The sequence below is a fragment of the Equus caballus genome, chromosome 1 (genome assembly GCF_041296265.1).
Source record: "Equus caballus isolate H_3958 breed thoroughbred chromosome 1, TB-T2T, whole genome shotgun sequence".
Classification (NCBI taxonomy): Eukaryota; Metazoa; Chordata; class Mammalia; order Perissodactyla; family Equidae; genus Equus; species Equus caballus.
In genome coordinates, this window is record NC_091684.1 from 167680280 (window position 1) to 167703785 (window position 23506).

A 23506-nucleotide genomic window follows, 5' to 3' on the forward strand; every position below is an offset into this window, starting at 1 on the left:
TTTTATTTATGTTTATCATTATTCTGGACTAATGTTTCTTCAGCATTTCTAGTTTTTAGGGTTTCAAAGCATTTCAAAATGCAATCCAGTAAAAATTTTGAAACGTAATTGAAAATTTCTCTAAACAACAGGGTTAGTTCTGTCATTTATAATAAGTATTAGAGTGAAAACTACTTTCTTCTTCATGGAGAACTTTAATATTCAGTAAGCTAATCAGAAATAGCAAAGGAATCTTGCTCACGATACCACATAGATTAGTAAAGAGGAAGAAAAGTTGCTCATTGCTCCTTGTCACAAGATTGAGAGGAACCATCTCCACAGCTCGAGGGACGGATCTGTGTACGTGACTTCTCTCATGGCTGAGTAAATGTTTAGAGTCAATTTGGAAATAATGCTTAGCCTTGATTATCTTATAGTTTAGAAATGCTTTTTAAATGAAAGAAGGAATAAATTACCATCTTCTGGTTCCTCTTATTATTTTGGAAAATATGACTGTTCAAAAGCCAGCACTAAGAAGGAAACCTCCTACGTCACTCAGGAAAGGGATTAACTTAGAAATCTGAGGTCTTACTCTTTAACATCACAAAACCATAAGCTAAATTCCACTAAGCCAATAAGCCTTGACTCTTACCTGCTCAGCAGCTAAAGCTTCACCATAGTTTTCCAGGAAGTTCCCCACGATGACAGAGCCCACGATAGTAAGACCCTTTCCTGCTTTAAGCTGTGAAGCAAAGGTGAGGAGGCGAGGATGCTTGACGTGTAAGTCTTCATCCAGTTTCAGTAATACAAGCAACTGAGGCCTGTAAAGAGGTTGGCAGGGGAGGAGGGGAGAAAACACTGTGGGTCTGGCGAAAAGAATCACAATTCTACCCTTTAGTTCAGGAACTCTGTAAAAAACATGACCCGACAGAAGGAGGAGATTAGAGGAAATGATAGGATGAGAGGATAGAGTTATTTTGAATCTTCCCAATATTATCTCAAATTGATTAATCTTCAGTGAGGAATAAAAATGGTAGAAGTCTAGATCATATATCACATGAAGAAAAGGGAATAAAGGATCAAGGATTTGAGACCATTCGAAGCAGGTCCGTTACACCAATTCCGGAGCCACGAGATCTCCTTATCCTGTAATCAATGAAGCACACATTTCTGTGTGTCAACTATGTGCCAACCACCACTAAGCTTGGTAGATTTCTTTACCTCCAGTTTTTAGTGTGTGGAGGTCCTTCCTCCAGCCGAAGCAAAGCAAACCGGGCTGCACTTAGGGACAGACCACGGATACCGTCACCCCATTCTTTCTCAGCTCTGTGACAAAAGGAGAAAAGAGCAGACACAGATTTAAACTATAGAAAGTACAATTACAAAAAAGAAAGTTTATTTTTTCTTTACCTAAAAGTAACATATGCACAAGGTAGAAAATTAAAACTCATATTAATTATTTATATAATCCTCTTTCCTAACATAATGAACCCGCTGTAAGCAGAAGAGACTGCACTGCACAACAGTTCAGAATAAAGCCTGGAACAGTCACTTACTCATCATTCTATGTAACTACTCAAAAGCAATAAAGCAAAATAGCAATTTGGATTAGGAAATTACTGCAGATCCAAAGTTTAAGTTATTTTGAAAAAGATGGGGAGAAAGTAAAACAATGTAATCTTCTGAATCAGAATGTTATTTATTCCTAATTTTTGGAGGTTGTTGGTGATGTCTTAGTTGTTAAAAAGTTATTCAGGACTAAATGTCATTTTGGAGACAATCTCTTGACTGAAGAGATAAGCAAAAATATTTATATTTGTGTTATACTTTGTTTAATACTCATCATTTTAGTAATTTTCTCATTGATCTGTTCATACTTTCTTGACAGGTTCCCCTTGTGATTAAAAGCTTTTGTCTGTAAGAAGGTTAAGAGAATTAGGGCCTGTGCAAAACTTAGTACAAATGAATGAAGTTATCTGGATCCTTTATGCAATTTTTATTGGGCTGGCTCTAACAAAAACTAGCCAGTTTTGATACTTTTAGCAGCGATCAAGGTCATTTCCACAGACTCACCCTTGGTACTCGATGTACTTGTAGATCATACCAGCTATTACCATAGCTACGATGGCATAATACCAGGAAGAAATGAACATCAGAGCCAGACAGATACTCATTCCCATGAAAGAGAGGGCCCTGGAAAATTAAAAACAAAAACACAAACAGAAAAATGTTTTTCTAAGCAGCTAAAAAAGAAGTCTGGGGGCCGGTCCCGTGGCTGAGTGGTTAAGTTCACACCCTCCACATTGGTGGAACAGGGTTTTATGGGTTCGGATCCTGGGCGCGGACATGGCACCACTCCTTAGGCCACGCTGAGGTGGCGTCCCACATGCCACAACTAGAAGGACCCACAACTAAAATATACAACTGTGTACTGGGGGGATTTGGGGAGAAAAAGCAGAAAAAAAAATATATTGGCAACAGTTGTTAGCTCAGGTGCCAATCTTTAAAAAAAATAATAAAAAGAAGTCTGTGCTAGAGGTGCTTCTTAACCTGGTGAGGGATTTTTTTTTTTTTTTTTTAAAGATTTTATTTTTTTCCTTTTTCTCCCCAAAGCCCCCCTGGTACATAGTTGTATATTCTTCGTTGTGGGTCTTTCTAGTTGTGGTATGTGGGACGCCGCCTCAGCGTGGTTTGATGAGCAGTGTCATGTCCGTGCCCAGGATTCGAACCAACGAAACACTGGGCCGCCTGCAGCGGAGCGCGCGAACTTAACCACTCGGCCATGGGGCCAGCCCCGTGGTGAGAGATTTTTTAAAAAAAAATTCCAATGTATTGCAGACAGAACGTTTGTAAAATACAATAAAAATGAGTTATTAGAGGGAGCCGGCCTGGTGGCACAGTGATTAAGTTTACATGCTCTGCTTCTGTGGCCCAGGGTTCACTGGTTCAGATCCCAGGTGCGGACCTATGCACTGCTTATCAAGCCACACTGTGATAGGCGTCTCACATATAAAGTAGAGGAAGATGTGCATGGATGTTAGCTCAGGGCTAATCTTTCTCAAAAAAAAAAAGTTATTAGAAAAATAACTATACGCTGGATGCTATGATGATGCCAAATTGCTCTAAAAGTTCCTAAATGCTCATTCTCCATCTCTACAGCCGTCTTATCATGGACTGGCAGCAGTTGGTAGATCTTCACTGAGCCCCACACCATCCTTGTGCTGACATTTCCCATTGCTGGAAAAACATATAAATGAATAAGGATGTTATGAAAATTATCTGTAGTCATGAGGACAATTATTACTTACTTTGCAAAGCAGGAATGGGACATGTAGTCAGAATTATTAAGAACTCTATGATCTTTAAGAAGTATTTCATGTAAATATTGCTAAAAATTTTATGAACATTTATTAGTGTAACTACAGAATCTACTGAAAAAAATTTGCCATTAGTTTTCTTACTTTACATTAAGAGAAATTTGGCAGAGAATAATAGATTGCTTGTTTTTATTTTGATCAAATAAATTAGGAAGACAACTACATCTACTGAAGCTCTTCTGTGTACAGAATGAGCTTCTTTGCTCTGTGATGAATTTTAAAGAATGAACAGGAGATTTGTTAATCAGGAGATTAGGATCTATTGAAACCATAAGGTAAAGAGAAAAAAATAACACAGGCAAAACAGTAACACAAAAAGAGTTCATAATAAACCTTTAAAGTTAAAGCTAGAAAGAAGATTACAGGTATTAAGATGAGTTGAAGATCTAAATTTTTGCCAGATAAAGGTCACATCACTGCCCACCACTGATTAAGTGAAGCCAGAAAGGGGTCAAGGAGAAAGTAAGCAAAGACGAATCTGGCAACAGGTACATACAGGACATATTAAAGAACTTTTGGCCATGAGAGAAAAGAAACCGGAAAGAGATGGGATGGTAGCTAAAAATGTGGTGGCTCCTTTAGGACTGAGGAGATGAACATAATAGCAGCAGCTGTAGCAACGGTTGATGGAGAACTTTACTATGTACCAGGTGCTGCGTTAAGCACTTTAGACTATCTCAAAACAACCCTATGAGATAGGTAATACTATTAGTCTCATTTTACAAATGAGTAAAATGAAATTTTACGTGGTTATGTGCTTCGTTTGAAGGTTACAAAGCTAGGAAACAGTAGAGCTGACATACGAATTTAGGTCATCTGACACTAAAACTCACACTCTTAACTACTAAATTAAACTGTCATAAGGAAGAGAGTTTGAGAATGAAAACCCATAAGAATATGAGAGTAAAGAGAGAAACTGATCAAGTACAGTATTTAGCTAAGAGGGAAACAGATATGCAAAGGGAAGGTTGTTTTTTCCTGAAGAATGTTATTTCATAGTTTTGGATCTTTATTCTCAGGTGGGTGTTTATCAGTTATTAAAAAGCAATATAGAAACAAACATGGTAGCAGGTTGGGAATTCAGATGAGCACTGAAAGTTGAAACAGACAGTATGGAATGGCTGGCCAATAAAAAAATTGAATCAAGAATCCAGAATCTCTGAGTTTTCTAGTTCAATGATGAATTCTCTCCAAATGTGGGGAAAAAGATGAAGAAAAAAGCACTTACCAGTGGTAATAGCGGAACCGGGGTCTCCAGTTGGGTGTTCGAAGTAATGTCTGCAAGGCACATGCCAAGTTCACAAAGAGGTAACACATAAGAAAAAACCTGACACGATAAAAGTAAGAAAATGATTACTATTGTAAAATGATTCTTCAAGGGCTATGTTAAATAACTGAAGACCTTTGCTGTATTTAAGCCTTTGTTCCAGCCCACTAGCTTTTAATTAAGACTAAGAAGTAGAGAAACTTAAGCTTCTCTCTACAAACCTGCGCATCCTTCTATGTCTTTTTCTCAGTGAACGACACAACCACTACTCAGTTGTTCTTGGGATAATCCAAGTTCCTTCTCTGTTATTCATCCTTGTTCCAAATTTGTGTATCAAGTCCCAAAGATTCTACATATTTAAAAATCTCTAAACCTTCCTCCTTTCCATCTCTACCGCTATCACCTCAGTTCAAGCTCTCACTTCTGTTTTGCTAGATTAGTTGAATAAGGTTCAGATTGGCATTCACAGCTCAATGTCAGCCTCCTTCTAATCTACCTTTTATACCAAATTGATCATTCTAAAACATAAACCTCATCATTTTGTTCTCAAAGGATTACCCACTACTTTCAGGAAAAAGTTGCAGGTCCTTTGTGATCTGGCTCAATCTACTTCTCTGCTCTGCTCCTCCCCAGCATGCACCCTCCATTCTATCAAAGCCAAACTATTTTCACTTCTCTGGATGTGCTGCATTATTTCATCCCTCAATTCCTTCACACACATTCCCTTCCTGGAATGTCTTTCACCTCTTCGTTGGTTAGCAAAAACTAGTCTTCCTTCAAGATACAAGTGTCATTTCCTCCAGAAAACCCTCCTTGAGTCTCAGTCCATTTAGATGCCTCACTTTAGAGTTCTTACAGCGCTCAGTGTTTCCCTTCACCACAGTACTCATCACACTCTACAGGGACCAGTGCTTTCTTTATCTACCATATTCCTTAAGATTATGTCTTCTTCATCTTTGTATTCCCAGCATACTGCCCAGTGCCAGGTAGGTAGTATATCATCAATAGGTCACAGGTGAATGAATAAAAGCTAACAGTAGAAGTAAAAGCTACAACCAACTGATAATGAATCAGAAATAAAAGCAAAGAACTTCTGAAGTTATAGAGGCAGGAAGAAACCACAACAACTTATAAAAGTTAGTCTTATATGAAACTTCTCAGGAATAGTTATTACACCTGTACTTGGCTCACTCTGCTATCAGTACTGTTATATGCCTGACGGAAATCAACATGTCTTATACATCACATAAGCAAGAATAAGTAAAGAGAATTACTGGCTCTTACATGGAAAGAATTGGGGCCACAAGATCCAGGGAGGCGATAAGGATTCCCAGCTCTGCAATGGCAGCAGTTAGAAGTAAAGCCCAGGTAGGTTCGCCATTGGCTTTGCTGTGACCAAAAACCTGTACACAGAAAGGAGTGTGGGGAGTGTTTGACAAAGTTCTCTGATTCCTCTATGCTACAGTTTCAGATATCTGAAAGATAATAGTGTTACAATTGTAATATCTTTTAAATACCCTATTCACATATAAACTCATACTAGGGATTTAGAGGGTTCTAAAATCCCACGTCTTCATTATCATATGATCTAGTAACTCCTAAGCCTATGAAGGCCACACTGTTTCTCATAAGACCTGCAGAAAAAGTAAGAGGGCATAGGGAGGTCACTCACCCTGAGAAAGGGTATGATGTTATCCTTGGCTATAGCCTGCAGTAGCCTCGGTGCACCTGTGAGACTCTGAAGTCCAGCCCCACATGTTGAGAAGAAGGAGCCAATAACAATCACCCACGGGGATGGCCAAGATAAGGTACCCACCACCAGATTACCTTTCACAGCATCCCCAAACCTGGGCAAGAAAGAAAGAGTGGGGAAATTTAATCTGGAAATAACTTTAGACTGAAAGACTAGAGATACATTCACCCAATTTTTTCTATTTATAATTTTTAGAGAATCAAAATTGAGACAAACATGAATAAGAAACATAAAGGTAGGCAGATTTGATCAAAAGGCATTGGGGGGGGGCTGGCCCCATGGCCTAGTGATTAAGCTCAGCGTGCTCTGCTTCAGTGGCCTGGGTTTGAGGGTTCCGTTCCTGGGTGCAGACCTATACCACTCGTTAGCCATGCTGTGATGGCAACAAACACACAGAGTAGAGGAAGACTGGCACAAATGTTAGCTAGGGCTAATTTTCCTTAAGCCAAAAAAAAAAAAAAAAAGGAGGATGATTGCCAACAGATGCTAGTGCTCAGGGCTAATCTTCCTCAGCAAACAAACAAAAAAGGTACTGTTAACCTATACCAAGAACAACCAACCTGTAGGGCCAGAAAATAAGCTAGGCTTCAATTATAACTCTTCCCTTCAAATTATCAAAATATCTGCTCTTTGCAGAAAAGTACACAAAAATACAAAATAGCAGGGAGAAAAATCTGTAATCATAATATAACTGCAAACATTTAGCATACTTTGCATATTTTAGTCTTTTTACTGTCTTTTAAAATGTAGGTGAGATCACACTGCACCTACAATTCTGTATTCTTTTAAAACTTATGAGTATTTTCCTACATCATGGAAAACTCTTTATGAATAAGAATCTTTAAGGGTTTTAATAATATTGTATCATAAGTCACATTACCCATTCCTCTAGTGTTGATTTTCTACTATTAAAAACACTGTGATTCATAGTACCATGCATGTACTGACATTTACACATCAGATAGTTTTATGGCAGATTCCTAACAGGGAATAACTTCAACAAAAGAGATCAAGATCTTAAAATATTCCCAAATCACTACCAAATGGCTTTCCAGAAAGGTTATACCAATTTTTATTCCCACAAGAGGTATATGAAGGTTCAAGTCTTACGGCACATACCTACTTCACACCAGCCTTGAGTACTAAAAATTAAAAATCATTGCTTATTTGATGGGTGAAACATGGCATCTCACTGGTTCATTATTTATGGTTTTAACAGTTTATTAAATCACATAAAAAGTAACATGCAAAAACAAATATACATTTAGATAAATTTTCACAAAGCAAACATCCATGTAACTACCATCCAGTCAAGAAACAGAACACTGCCAGCACTGAAAAGCCTCTTATGCCCATTCCCAATCACTAGCCTCTTCTTTCTCCCCACTATTCTGACTTTTAATACTATGTAGTTTTATGTTTTTAAACTTTAAATGAATGAAACAGTATTTATGTTTTATGTTTGGTTTCTTTCACTTGACATTGTGAAATTAACCCTCTTTTGAATATAGCTGTGGTTCATTTATTTTCATTGCTATATGGTTTTCCATTGCATGAATACATAATTTATCCATTCTACTGTTGATGGACATTAAACTACTTCCAGGTTTTGACTATTAAGAATAATACTGCTTGTGAGAATTCTTGGGCATGATTCTTAATGCATATGTGCATGCATGTCTGTTGGATATATCTATCAGTAGAATGGGTGGGTCATTAGTTATGTGCATGTTCAACTTTAGGAGATAATCACCAACAGATTTCCAAAGTGGCATTCCAATTTATACTTTCAATAATTTTTATATTATGGTATAATTTACCAAAGCTCTATAAACCCATAAATTTTCAATTACAATAGTATAGTAATAATAAAGTAAGCTACTTATTTTTGTCAACAATATTTATATAGCATCTATTAGGGCTCCTGTCCTCAAAGAACTGGATCTAGTAGAGGGGAGAGTGATATAAAACAGTAGCTGCGATATAGTATGGCCAGTGCAACAATACAGTATGTTCGAATACAATGGTTGAACAAAGGGAGGAGTGTTATCCTTGTTTGGGTGAGCCTGGCAAACCTTCACAGGACAGAAGACACTTTGTGCAGTCTTAGAGGATGGACATAAGTCTTCCAAGTGGGAATAGCCATTCCAAGCAAAAAAAATGTGTGGATGGATGGAGATCTGAAACAAGTTATGGCTGGAGTATAGGGAGTTTATAAGGGGATGGTGGGAAATGAGATTAGAAAGAGGTAGACAGGGCCATCTCAAAGTAATGGGGTTTAAGGGGCTGTGGCAGGCTCTGAAGCAGAAACGTCTGTATGATCAAATTTTGTATTTTAGAAAAATCATTCTGGTGGCAGTGTGGAAGGATGAGAAGGCAGTAAAACTGAAAGAGAGATTATAATAATAATCTAGGCAAAAGATCCTGAGGGCCTGTACAAAGTGATGGGGATAAAGAATAGTGGAAAGAATGAGATCTATGATGGTGAAAGGAGGATTTTAGAGTTTAGAAACCAAGTGGATGAGGGGATTGATGGAAAAAGCCTAGGATGACACCAGGTTTCTGTTTTGAGAAAGGGATGAATGGTAAGGCTATTGACTCACCAAAATGGGGAAAATGGGAAGAGAAGCGGCAGGTTTTAGGAAAAGATTTTTCTAGGAATCTCTTGCAAAAATATATTTTATACTCATAGGTGAGAGAACCAAACACTCAGCAGCCTCTTTGAAAGAACTTAAGAAAGTAAGTTTCAAGCTTTCATTTAGAATGCCCAACAGAATTAGAATCGGCCCTCCACGTACAGATCCACAGTTGGCTGAATCTGTGGATGCGGAACCTTGGAGAGGGAGGGCCAACTGTACATACTTAGGCCTCATAAAGGAAATGCTAGAGACACTTGAAAGTTTTGTTTTGTTTACTTGCCTACCTTTACTTATGGTCTTAGTTTTCCAACAGCTCTTAATGTACAAGGAAGTCTTTATTATTCAGACAAATTCATTGCTTTATTGAAGAGGCACATTCATTGCATCTCACATATTTATAACAACATACTGGCCCTTATTATTCACTAACCTTTTTGGGAACTATATACATATATTTTCTAATTGTTAGTCATGATAGACACCACAGGTTGGGTTTTGAGTTTATAACTATCTTGGACCTATGTGGGATGATCAGACATAATGGAAGACAGACACATGATTATCACAAAGAAATAAACTACTCACTTGTCTCTGAGAACAACGCCTTCAATACACGCACCAAAAAGGACAACATTGCTTAAATCTACAACATTGAGAGTCAAGGAAAGTGGCATTCTCTCTCTAAGATGAGATTAGAAAGTAGACACTCAGGATATTCCTTCTATCAGTAAAATGAGTTGCTAAATTCACTAATCCTATAAATTCTTGCTTGAATTTCAGAGATGAGGTGGGTAGATTATCTGGAGAGAAGGGAGGTGGTAGAAAGCGGATACCTTTACTACCAGGATAAAAATACTGATCACCCGAGTTCTTCTGGATGTTCCTATGACTAAGACTCAGACAGAACCCATGAAAAGGATACAGACAAAGGAGGTGGTCAAGATGGCAAGGATAGTGCCAATGGGAATAGACTTTTGAGCATCTTTCAGATCTCCAGATCTGTTTGATCCAGCCATGATACCTTTAGAGAAGGAAAAAAGAACAAGTTAACTTCTTGAATTCCTGGACACTTTGATTTTCACAATGATACCAAAGACTAGAGGCAAATGTAGGAACTCTGAGAATATAATTTTGTCTCCTAAGAAAAATCACTCCTTGGGTCTGCTGGCTTCTAAAATAGACAGAAAGCCTGTCTGCTTACCTGTGACAGAGGGAAAGAAGATTCCCACCAGAAGAGTGAAAGAGGCAGTGATGTCAACAAGGACATACTCATGGCTTAAGCTGCCTAAGACATCGGAAGATTTGGTTGAAGGCTTTTCAATGATCTCTCCTTTTGGTAGATAATTACTCCAAAGGTTCTCTGTAGTGGGAATAAAAGGAGATATAAGCAGCAGCAGTATGGAAAGAGGATATAGATGATTTTCTACCCAAACAACATTCTAAATCAGACTCCTCATTTATGCAGTTTTTAAAATTATGTTTACTTCCACATGAGCACATACATATTGCACAATAAAGTGCACACAGATAAAAACCTAATGCCCTTCCTCATCTAGTTCAAACATAATTTGACAAAATGCTTCGGTACATACGAATGCAGTTACGTTTACCAATGCAAATTAGCAGAAGTTAAGCAGACCAAAGCTGAATGTCCTGCAAACCCTCTTACTTTTCTTTTATTAGTCATCAACAGTGTTTCTAACACCTTAGTGTAAACTTGCTTACATGCAAAGAAATTTGTGGACCAAATATTTAAGATAGAAGTCACTTAAGGAAAGAGTTTCAGAAATTTAGCTAAGTTAAGCAAACACACATGGGGATGTGGTGACAATAAAATAGTTCCAGTTCAGTTGTCACTGAGGGAAGTACATTAGCAAGTTTACAATTAACACAACGAATATTTTATTATCTTATCTTATGTTGAAAAGTGATTTTCTGGGATCAGCCCAGTAGCATAGTGGTTAAGTTTCTGCACTCTGCTTCAGCGGCCTGGAGTTTGACGGTTCAGATCCTGGGTATGGACCTACACACTGCCCGTCAAACCATGCTGCAGTGGCAATCCACATAGAACCAGAAGGACTGACAACTATGATGTACAACTATGTACTCGGGCTTTGGGGAGGGGGAAAAAAAGGAGAAAAAGTGGTAACAGATGTTAGCTCAGGGCCAATCTTCCTCACCAAAAAAAAAAAGTGATTTGTTCAGCTCTGCTCTCAAAAGGAGGTAAGTTTTGGCAGATAACACTGCAAGGGAGTCCTGAAAAAGAATGAATTCAGTAGTAGAAAAGCAGGAAGATGTTGAATTAAGAGCTGTATGCTGAGCTTAAGGAGGGAAGTGGCACCATGGCAGTACATCTTCAAGGACAACAGAAGAGTCTAAGATGACAAAGCCCGTTTTCCTCAGAGAAAAATAATAAACTTGTCCAAAAACCTCCTAACTTACCTGTAATGACACCACTAGCCAATCCAGGTATGCCCTGGATTGAAGTAACATTATTGTGAACAAAGTATTCATCACAGGTAGCATTGAAAAATTGACTTGAGTTACAGAAGAAGCCCCATAACTTTGATGGCACTGTCATGTTGCCAATTTCCTTGGTCTTAGAGCAAATGTCAATGTGTCGTGATGAAAGGGTGCGGTTACCCAGCATGCAGACCCTAAGTAAAAACAAACAAGGGGAAAGGTGAAGCAAGGGAAAAAAATAAATAAAAAAAGAAAGTAGGTTAGAAATAGGTTAGTAAACAGTAAACTGTTTAGTAAAGCAAAAAAAATCTCATCTCTAAGAGCTTCTACTGTCACAGATGGGAAAGGAACTAATATTTATTGACTAGCTCTATAAATAGTGACTTACATTTTCTGGCAAGTTAATCCTTACAGCAATCTCACAAAATACGTATTAGTATTTCTGTTTTGTGGGTGGAGAACTGAAGTTTAGTGAGATAAAGTAGTCTGCCTGAGGTCATGCAGGTGGTAGGTGGTAGCAAGAGAATTCAAACATAAGAACTGTCTAAAGACATTATGCTGACTCATCTTCCAAAATTTCTAGGTTATTAACCAATTGCTAGGTCTAAAAGAACCCTAGAGTCTTTTTATGTTCTTACAAAAAAAAATTTCCCCTATTTATATTTTTTGGCCTAGAAAAGCCTTATGTTCATAACAACCCCCTTTAAAACGTTACGCTAAAGGTCAAACCTTCTGGCTACTGTTTCAAGGAAGACAGCTTGGCTAGAATTAAAAAGCACATCCCTCTGTGGCCTAAGAGAAAACTCTTCTTGAACTTAAGCCTAGACCCAGTGGGAGTGTGGATATTTAAGGATAATACAAATATTAACTGCTGATTTTATTTTTTTCTCTAACCCAGAGATATAAATACAAACAAAGGAATAATACACCCACAGTTAAAATACCTCTCAGGAGGAACAAAGCAAGTTTTAAAATCTGCAAAATGATAGCACACATACAAAATGAACCATGGATCCCTTACTCAGCTTCAACAACTCTCAACATTTCCTAGTCTCATTTTATGCATTCCCCTAGGTTACCTTGTTTTGCTGGAATATTCTAAAGAAAATACCATGCATCATGACCTTTCACCTACCAAAAAAGAGAAGCATCAAAGAAGAATCTGAGGCAAAAATGGAAGTTTCCAAGTTAGGATATAGCCAGAATGTAGCTTTAGTATTGTTATGACTCTAAAATGGATCTTCAGCTAGTTTGCGGCCCCTAGATAAGTAGACTAAAAATTTATGATGGAATTTATTGATGACATCACTTAGCACAGAAGAAAAACTGGACTAGGAGTCAGGAAATCGCAAACCTTGTGTTCTTGCTCTGCCATTAACTAACTTTAACTGCCATTAATCTCCACGGACCTGTATTTTCATTTTGAAAACCTATTTTTCTGTAATCAGGTTAAATCAACATAGGATTGATGAGTTTGATCCCTGGATGATCCAGATGACTTTTCAAAGACAATCTCCGTAACGAGATTACAAACAACACTCAGAGCTGGCTAGTCCTTCTGCCACCAGTCAAACGGAGAACAGGTGAGCCTGTGAGTCACAGGGCTGTACAAATGCAGCACCACCTCGAAAAATAGACTTGAAGCTACCTGCACTACTTACGGTATGTAATATAATCTATATAGAGAGATATATATGCAAATGATTTGACATTTATTTTCCTTTACTTTGTGACTGGAAAGTCCATTATGGTACTAACAGCAAAATCAAAAATTTAACTACAAATATTTAGGCAAGAGTTTGGCTTTTCTTGACTCTCTTGATTTTTCATTAATAAAAAGAATCCAACATTTAAAAACTTTATAAAGGTTGATGGCAATAACTATACTGTTTGTAAAGCCCTTCGTGAATAGCTCAAATATGTACAATCATTATCAGGGGGTTTTGAAGAAACCTAATATCTATATACAAATGATAGTTACAGTTGCCATCTCTATGCTTGGGACTTAAAGACAAGGATCGACAGGACAGTTTGCTGAGAGGCTTCCTGCCTAGATGCTAACTGGGCTTATCCAAGAGGGAAATCTCAGAGACTCTGAAATTTTGACTTGAAATAGTCATATCCCCAGATACTGTCAATGAGTACTCAATAATGATGGCTAGTCAGAGAGACAGACACGTACGGGAAGTGCGGAGGGGCAAAAGAAGACTTGATGGCTCCAGCATAGATGGCCAAGATGGACACAATGACACAGGCCAGGAAAAGTGAGGCAAACTTATTCACATAGCGTACGCCGATGAATACCACCAATACCAGGAGGACCAAGAAGGCTGTGCCATAGACACGCATGTTATTTAGCATGGCTGCTGATTCCTTGAGTGCATCATCGCTACGGAAGATGGCAGCCCGGGGTACAATGTATACCTATTAAGCCAAAGAAGTAGAAAATGAAGTCATTTCAAAGTAATCAAGTAAAAGGGCTGTTGCAGTTTGCATTTGCTTTCACAAAGGAAAGCAAAGCTGTGACAGAAAATGTCTGGAGACTTAGCCTAATTCTTACTTGGATCTGGAGTGTCTACGGAAATGGGATATCACTGATTTTTTTGTTTCAGTCTACATGCTTTTCTGAATACCTACACTTCCAAACGGAAAAAACAAGGAATGCATTAATAATTTATTCGAAGGGTTATATAAAATAATTGCAATGATTATCGTGAGTCCTATTTCTGCTATCATTACTTTAAATGGTAAAAAATATATCCCAGTGAACAAAGAAAGAAATGAAAAACATGTTATTTCATTCAGATACAGGTACCAAAATAAACTAATTTTCCTCATTAGTGCAAGTCTTGCCTCTGGAGACTAACTTCTTGGTTGAGGTGGTGGAGTGATGGTGATGGTGGGGTGGGGGAAGGAGCAGGCAGGCAAGGGACACCCTCAGCCTTTCTGCCTCATATCCACACGAGGAGGTCAATAACAGGTTAGCAGTCAATCACTTGATTGATTTCTATAGCTGATCTCTCAGAAGCTCTGATATCAAAGAACAAAATAAATCCAAATCTATATATTTTCTACACTGAAGACCACAATTAAGTCATTACTCACCAGAAAAATTTCAATGGCACCAAGGATATACATGGCTGCTGCAAATGTGGTACCAAGGTAAAAGCAGAGGCCAACAGCCCCGCCAAACTCTGGGCCCAGTGCCCGGGAAATCATAAAGTATGAGCCCCCAGCTAAAAGAGAAAATAGAAGGTGAACAGCATAAAAAAAAAGGATATTAGTAAGAGGAATATAGATAAGTCATAAAGAAGAAGAATAAAAATATGCATGAAGGATAAACCTTTCAGGCTTTTGAAAACCCTGAATATGATAAAAAGCAGATTTGCTAATGGGAAGTAAAAGATGAAATCTATTACATCTAGGGCTCCACATGAAGCAGCACAATTTGACAGTATAACTGAGAAAATTATCAGAAAATATTTACTACAGGCATGAGAGAACCAAATAAAATACATTCTAACTGAAAGAAGCTAAGAAAGTGATGGGAATTAAAGCATTCTAGCTTAGAACATGAAGAGATTTTTAAAGAGGGTATCCTAAAGTCACACAGTATTAGTGTCTACGGCCAACAGACTAAATATCCTATTCTTTGGAAGTTTGCACCTCTGATTTTATAACATAAACATACAGTAATCACTGACAACCCATGAAATCTGGCCTTAGCCTACTGACCTGGTACCACTCCATTAGTGGCAATGGCACTCATGGAGATAGCAGTCAACATTGTCTGTAAAGAAACGGAAAGGAGAAGACTGTTACTGTATAAGACGACATTTCTGTACTGTTTTCCCATCTGTGAACCTCACAGCACTTATTGAATATTTAACTCTACCTACATCTATAGAGGGAGTTGCCTGTCATACCTCACAGTGTGGAAACGAGATGCGATTCAACTCATTGCACTAGTCACACTACCATTATCTGCAGTATTTCTGTTAAAATGCCCCTGCATCGTAATCAGTAAGTTAGGAGTTATTAAGAACCACTGATCCTGCCATGGATCCCTTGTTAAATACCTTGGAAAACAGACTGGAAAATGACTAATAATATTCAGTAAGGAAGGGAACCACCGAAGACTTCTGAGCTCATAAGAACTTATTTTAAAAACATTACCTGGTAACACAGTTTAAAATGGATGGCAGATAGGGAGTAGATGGAGGGAGAGTGACTTGTTAGTAGCTATTATATAGTAGTTCAGTGAGAGGTAAGGACTACAGTGACGGTGGTGGGAGTATAAAGGAAGGGTTTATTTATAAATGTAAGAGATTTCAGAGGGAGACGTGATTGGCCTGGGTAGCTGATTTAAATGTGAGAGGCAATCAAGGAGCAAAATTATGGCCCTGAAGTTTCAAGACTAAGAAACTAAAAAAAAAAAAAAAAAAAGGTAGTACCATTAATTCTAAGTTATTATAGAGACTATGCCTGTGTACCTGCTTTGTATAGTACTTAGCTGAGCATAACGCACAGAGAGGGTATAATGGTAATAATAAAGTGGTCAGTAGACACTGAAACTTACAATAAAATAGATAGATGTGGCTGGGATACACAGATAAGAACAGTTTAAACTAAAGGAAAATCAGAACGTTCTCCAGAGAGTGGAGAGAAGACCTGGAAAGAACACTTGAATTTCTGGGGAAGGGATAACAGATGAGACTTCAAAACAAAACAAATACCCCTCATCCCAAACAACAATCAGTTTTGTTTCTCAATACTACCCTGGAGTAGTACAGCACATTTTCTAACACATTTCCTGTCACAACCTTGGTGCTATCAAGCTCAAATGGTTTGCCTTCTGAATTCTTTGAAGATGGGGACTGTATCTTCTACTTCCATAGGAGTCCTCCTTTATATTTCTGGTACATCATACTATACATATAAACAGAATAACTGACACTAAATAACTAACATCCTTTAGATTTTAACATCAAAATAATTTCTCCTGTCAAGATCATGACTCTTGCCCTAGTATTATTTGTTTTATTCCCCAAGAGGTCAAGTGCATATACTCTTGAGCTCTCGCAATGTTGCAGGTGATCTCCAGGAGCCACTCAGGACTTACACAGCAGCAGCAGATAAGGACAATCGCAAAGGCCTGAAGAACTCCAGCTGTGCCCACCACCCATGTAAGGCGTAGAAACAGGATCACTCCAAAAATATTCTGTAGACACGGGAGGTAGACACCCATGAAAGTACCCATTTGGGGGATCTGGAAAGAAAGAGGTTGACAGATGAAAAAATCATACAGTCATCTAGAAGAGATGCTTTTATCTCTTTACCTTTATATGAAAATTTGCTAACTACTATATTAATCTCAAAGCAGAGATAATAAGTTTAAGCACTATCTTAAAAGAGACACATAGAAAATCTCCATCATATTACAGATGTCTATCACCATACCTTTTGTTATTCCTAGAGCTATACATTTTTACTTTACATAGGTCCCTACACTTTGTTTTTTTAGCTGAGGAAAATATGCCCTGAGCTAACATCTGTTGCCAATCTTCCTCTTTTTGCTTGAAGATTCCCCTGAGCTAACATCTGTGCCAATCTTCCTCTATTTTGTATGTGGATTGCTGCCACAGCATGGCCACCAACGAGTCATGTAGGTCCACATCTGGGAACTGAACCTGGGCCACCAAAGCAGAACACGCCGAACTTAACCACTAGGCCATGGGGCTGGCCCGAGGTCCCTACACGTTTTTACATAAACATTTGTTGATGAACTTTTAAGTGTAACCCCAACAATTTAAAATTTTCTGTTCTCCAAAGCTATTAGCTTTCTCTTCTCATCTAAAAATAGAATAATGACTTAATGGAATTCCTTCAGAACTTGGCATAAATCCTTCACAGTAGTTGGCAAAGGTAGTTGGTAAGATGAAGATCTAAGGGTCGTTTTACCCCTGAACAAGCAGAAACCTAGCCTGTAATATTGTTCCATATTTTGATTTTGAGAAAAACTGCTATTTGGTCTTTAAAAAACTCAACCATTTTGCAATAGAGAGATGGTACCAGCAGATGGGCATGGACCCTCTTCTTGTCAAGTGTTGTTCCCCCTCCCTGGAATGCTCTTCTCCCAGCTAGTCACGGTTCACTCCTCACCTTCCTTAGCTCTCTGCTCCAACATCACCCTGTCAGAAGGGCTCTCCCTGACCAATGTCTCTAACACAGCAACACCCTCTGCCCTGGTGCCCTTGCTGGACAGTCTCAGTCTCTTTACCCAGCTTATATTTTGTTAGAGCACTTATCAGTGCTTACTATGTTATATTTTTTAACACAGTTAAACAGCCTAAAGACTGTCTCCCCACACTAGTATTCAGACTGCATGACAGCAGGACATTGTTCTGTTTGTGCTGTGACCCCTGTGCCCAGAACAGTGCCCGGCAAATATCAAGCATTCAATAAGTAGTTATGGAGCACAGAGTGATGCCCTGGATATTTCCTCCTTTCTTATATATGGGGCTTGTTTATTTATCTTTGTTATTCTAAGGCCGCACCTTGGTGGGCTTCTTTTTCCCTTCACTGATGTTCTCCGCCTCTTCATGTTCCTTTGCTCCTTGTGTTAGATTGGTATAATTGGCCATGCGGCTGAGGAGAGATGACACCTTTGGTCTGGTGTCCATTTCCTCCTATAAAGCCAGAAATATGGAAGAAAGGAGTGATGAAGAACACACTGTAAATAAGCATCAATATGACCCCTCTACCAGAAAATTACAAAGTAAATGAGAAAATATTTCACAGGTAAATATTTTAAGAAACTTTATCAATAAGACTTTTCCTCCTACATTAAAATGTCACACTTAATTAGGGCTACATGAATCCTCATAAAATTCTTAAATGAAAAGCTTCATTATTCTATCTAATAGCTTAACTTTACAGTAGAAACAAAATCACACTGGTCCCTACAGACAGCAGTAATCTTGTAAAGAACACTGATAATGTGATCTTTAAGCACAAAACCCCCTTTCTTTAGGCTACTAACATTCAAGACTATTATTTACAGCATCAAGCACAGATGAAAAACTTTTGTGACTTCACTAAATATTCACTTCAGACCGTTTCTTGAAGGAAGCTGAGAGAAAATATTTTAAAAATAGGTATACCGAGAGAAGTGACACACACATCATTGTCCAAAGCTAGACAAAGGCAGTGCTGGACTAAACCCAGCCTCCTTTAAAGAACTCAGCCGCAGACTCCATCAGAGTCCATGCTGTCAGTCAGATAAGACATACAGGTCCTCCTAATCTAGCAGCCTGCTTACTACACTGGTTTTTGGTTAGTACTTCTAAGGTAAATGATAGTCTTCCCAAACACAGAGTTGAAAAAACACTATTTCTTACTAAGAAGATAATTCCAAAGCAAACATTTAAATCCTAGCTAAATTAGATAGCAAGGTTCTCTATATGCCTGTGGTGTCAACATTCCTCCTCATTTCACAGAAATTCAAAGTTCCTCACTAATCAGCAATAATTGATTAGATTATATAGATGAACTACAATGACATTATAACTATTGTATTTTAACAATTATTAAATTATCCAGCCTGTACCATTTTAAAACTAAACGTCGTAGAAAACAGCTATCTTGAAATCTCCGCCCTAGTTTTCTCCCAAATATTACCTCAAAGAGCGCCAAGTTTCTATCAAAATATTCATCTCCTTCTTCATAATTGGAATTATTGAGATAAGCATTTCGAGCTTTCTTATGCCCATCATCTGGAAAGAAATTAAACCAAGTTAGTTTCTCACTGGTATTGAAGAAGCATCAGTACCAAATAACTGCATGTTGCCTCTGTATAAAGAGAATCCATTTTCATCTGCAAATTTTAATCTGAGAGCAGCAGAACTTAATCAGCATTGCTTGGAGAATGTGGCTCCCTCTCCAACAGGAGCAAAACCAAATCTCTAAGAAGGAAACATAGGTCATTCCTTTTCTTAATCTGAAGACCTGTGGAAACAAGATTCTTTTTAGGATTCTGGCCTATAGAGACCCTACTCTTGACATCACTCAAATCTAGGATGAAAAAAATAGAATACTTACTGAATACCTACTCAGTGTACAACACTATGCTAGTAGACAGGGGCCACTTTACATACTGTTGCTGTTGACAACGGCAGTCAAAGTGCTCTGCTTCCAGGGCTCTCCAACTTTTTATAAATGACATTAGGTTATTTAACCAAGTATTATTTTTGTACCAACCCTTGCCACATATTTATGTTAAAAGAGGCACCCTACAAGAATCTGGTGACGCAGCTATGGAAAAAAAAAAAAAAAAAGATTGTTGTCTGAGCACTTTCTCAACTTTGGTTCTTTACTGTGTAAAAGCTATAATTATATATAATTATACAAAAAGTATATAATTACAATCGTCTGGTAGGAGAGAAAGAGAAAATAAAAAATTATGTGAATGTTATTAAGAACTAAGATTTTAAGTTCTTAGGAAATAAGACACCAAAATAAAAATTAAGGAAATTAATTTAAAGTCGTATAAACTTAAACATATAAGGTGAGCTTGAAAAATAGCCAATAGGCTATCAAAATAATTGGGTCACCTCAAAGGACACAAAAGCCAAACTGAAGGGGTTCCCACGGGCTAAAAGCAGGATAATATGAGCACTAAAAATAAATAACACAATAGATTGAAATGCAAATATGGAAATACCCAAAATGATTTTTTTAAAAAACTAGTCACCTTTGTGGAATTGCTAAGGAAACAAGATATAACTCTGAAAAATGATAAATGGAAAAAATTAAGCAATTTCCTGCTTTTCCTGTACCAACTGTATTTCACGGTAACCAAATAGTTAAAGAAAATTTCATCATTATAGAAATATTCTAGCTAATAGATGCAGTTAGAATGATATAATTAGAAAAAAATCACCAATTTTCAAAGCCTAATGAAATAATGGATCTAGGCAATTATCATCAATAGCTGCTAAAACCATTAGGTGAAAGGCAGGGGCAGAACTTCATAACGGATGGATCTGCGTGATCTGGAACCCACAGATCAATCTTCACATCACTGAAAGCAGGACAGCACAATCTCCTGATGTAATATAATGAAAATAACACTGTGTAACCTATGATGTGTTCTTACCAGAAGAATGAAAATTGAATCTAATCAAGCCTGTAAATCTAACTACCAGTTCACAGAAGACAGAGGAGGAACATGTTCGACATCACCACAAAGATGCAATCATCAAATTCAGAATGTGGGAAATTCTATATGACAATCTGATTTTTTAAACAAATAAATAACTAGAAAGAGTGAACTCTTTCTTATAAATTAAGAGACCAACTGCAGGATGTGAAACCTGTTAGAATCCCAACTCAAATCAAATGTAAAAAAACATTTTTGAAACACAGAAATCTGAATATGGACTGGTTATGTTTTTAAAAAAGGGTAAGTGAAATGATATGATGTCTGGAATTTTCTTTAAAATATTCCAGGAAAAAATTAGGTAGGGGGTTGAAAACAGATTCGCAACATTGTTGAAGCTAGGTGATGGGTTCATGGAGGTTTATCATGCTGTTCTCTCTATTTTCTTATACCTTTGGAAATTTCCATAATAAAAACTTACAAAAAGGAAGGAAAATGTGGGGTCTGGCCCTGGGGCATAGTGGTTAAGTTCAGCATGCTCTGCTTCGGCAGCCCAGGTTCAGGGGTTCAGATGCCGAGTGTGTCCCTATACCACTTGTCAGCCACGCTGTGGTGGCGACCCACATGTAAAGCGGAGGAAGACAGGCACAGATGTTAGCTCAGGGCTAATCTTCCTCAAGCAAAAAAGAGGAAGATTGGCAACTGATGTTAGCTCAGGGCTAATCTTCTTCAGCAAAAACACAAAACAAAACAAAACAAAAAAATAAAAAATAAAGGAAAATGTAATTCTTGTCCTCTCTTTAATGGTTCCAGAAAGATCTAAAGACAATGACACAGCTTAAAATTAACACTACTTTTGAGTAATTCACTTATTCAATTAACTCAACAAGTATTTATTAAGTTCTTATTATGTGCTGGGCACTATTCTAGCTTTTGGGGACACAGCAGTAGACAAGGCAGTTAAAGACCCTGCTTTCACTGTGTGTATATCGAGGTCACAGAAAGCAGAAAATAAGAAATAAAAAAAAATTTCCAGAAGTGGTAAGTTCAATGAAGGAAATGACACAGGTACTGGGATAGATTATGGCTGAGGAGGGGAAGGACAACTTCAGGTAAGATCAGTGGCGTGCTGGTAAGCAGGATCTCCAGAATGAAAAAAAAAATTCTGATTTTATGGTATTTGCTGACTTCTGTGGTATAAGCATTCATACATAGACAATTTCAAAGTACTAATGTGAAGTCACTGAACATGGTTTTGGGAAGAGAGCATACAACTGGCTCTCATAAGCTGGTATGAGCTGGCAGTAGCACACCTCCTGCATAAGATGGTCAGGAAAAGCCTGCATTTCAGGTAGAGAGAATAGCAATTTTAAAAGATCCTAAAGCAGAAACAATCTTAATGGATTTATAAAACTTAACGAATAACATGGCTGAAGCAGAGAGAGGAGAGAGTAGTTAGAAATGTAAGAAGCCAGACGATGTAGTTAGCAGATGGATAGTTCTTCCAAATCCATTTATTGAATAGTCCCTCCCTGTCCCATTGACCTATTCTACATAATGACAACATGATGGGTATTGGGGCCGGGGAGAGTGATGTGAGGGTATGCTAATATTCTTTTCTTTGTTTGGGGGACTGGAGTAACATAGATAGCGTTTCTTTTTTTTTTTTTTGCTGAGGAAGATTCACCCTGAGCTAACATCTGTGCCAATCTTCCTCCATTTTCTACGTGGGGTGCCGCCACAGCATGGCCACCACTGACTGGTGCAGATCCATGCTCAGGATCTGAACCCAGGCTACTGAAGCAGAGCACACCAAACCTAACCATTAGGCCACAGGACAGGCCCCAATAGCACTTTTTTTTTTTTTTAAAGAAGGAACTAAAAAACTAACAGAAAAAGTGGGAAGAATGGAAATAATAGATTAAGATGGCAGAATGGTTCAAATGAATCAATAATACCAATAATGCAAATAGACTAAATTCACTCATTAAAACAGAAAGATTGACAGACACAATTCAACAACAAAACCCAGGCATATACTGTTTACAAGAGACATAATATAATGACACACAAAGGCTGAAAGGAAAGAGCTATATCAGGCAAATATTAACCAAAAGAAAGCTGATATAGTTTTATTATTATCAGATAAATTTGTCTTTAAGAGAAAAACTTTATTAGGGATGAGAAAGCAACCACGTAACAAAAGGCTTAATTTTGATAAAGTATAATAATTTTAAACATCTATCTATTGTTTAGTTTTCTCTTTCTGTTAACAAGTTCCTCCCAAATTTAGTGGCTTACACAACACATTTATTATCTCACAATTTGCCTGGGCTAGAAATATGGTCATGGCTTAGCTGGGCCCTCTGCCTCACAGTCTCCCATGAGGCTCTAATGAAGCATCTGCTAGGACTGCAGTCTCATCTGAAGGCCTGGGGAAGGCCCACTTCCAAGCTCACTCACACAGTTGTTGGCAGGATTCAGTTCCTTTCAGGCTGTTGGCCAAGGCCTCTCTCTCTTCCTTGCTACCTGGGTCTTTCCATGGAACAGTTTACAACATGGCAGCTGGATTCCCTCATAGTAAGCCATCAAAGAGAGGCAGGGAGGAGTGCAAGACAGATGTCACAGTCTTTCTATAATCTCATTTAGAAAGTGGCATCCCATTGGTTTTGTCATATTCTATTAACTAGAAGGAGTCATTAAGTCCAGCCCTTACTCAAAGGAGAAAGGATCACACACGGGCACAAATATCAGGAAGCAAGGATCATTGGGAACCAACCTAAGAGGCGGCCTATCACATCCATCCATCCCCCTATCCATCCATCCATGCCTCAAAATATTTGAGGCAAAAATGGATAGAACTATGGT

At 38.0% G+C, this 23506-nt stretch overlaps 1 protein-coding gene across 4 annotated transcripts in view; it reads right to left on the reverse strand.

Moving 5' to 3' along the window:
* The window catches only part of SLC12A6 (solute carrier family 12 member 6), an 82717-nt gene that overhangs the window by 8093 nt on the left and 51118 nt on the right, over nucleotides 1-23506 (reverse strand). For all 4 annotated transcript variants that reach the window (XM_023620699.2, XM_001918315.6, XM_023620704.2 and 1 more), the window contains 16 exons: nucleotides 19159-19253; nucleotides 18036-18167; nucleotides 16601-16747; nucleotides 15214-15268; nucleotides 14584-14714; nucleotides 13661-13902; nucleotides 11458-11672; nucleotides 10217-10375; nucleotides 9938-10036; nucleotides 9601-9658; nucleotides 6296-6470; nucleotides 5908-6026; nucleotides 4585-4683; nucleotides 2053-2172; nucleotides 1201-1305; nucleotides 632-800 (listed from right to left, as the gene is read on the reverse strand). In XM_023620699.2, the coding sequence (XP_023476467.1) occupies nucleotides 632-800; nucleotides 1201-1305; nucleotides 2053-2172; nucleotides 4585-4683; nucleotides 5908-6026; nucleotides 6296-6470; nucleotides 9601-9658; nucleotides 9938-10036; nucleotides 10217-10375; nucleotides 11458-11672; nucleotides 13661-13902; nucleotides 14584-14714; nucleotides 15214-15268; nucleotides 16601-16747; nucleotides 18036-18167; nucleotides 19159-19253 (2120 nt within the window). The remainder of the gene's footprint in view (nucleotides 1-631; nucleotides 801-1200; nucleotides 1306-2052; nucleotides 2173-4584; nucleotides 4684-5907; nucleotides 6027-6295; nucleotides 6471-9600; nucleotides 9659-9937; nucleotides 10037-10216; nucleotides 10376-11457; nucleotides 11673-13660; nucleotides 13903-14583; nucleotides 14715-15213; nucleotides 15269-16600; nucleotides 16748-18035; nucleotides 18168-19158; nucleotides 19254-23506) is intronic.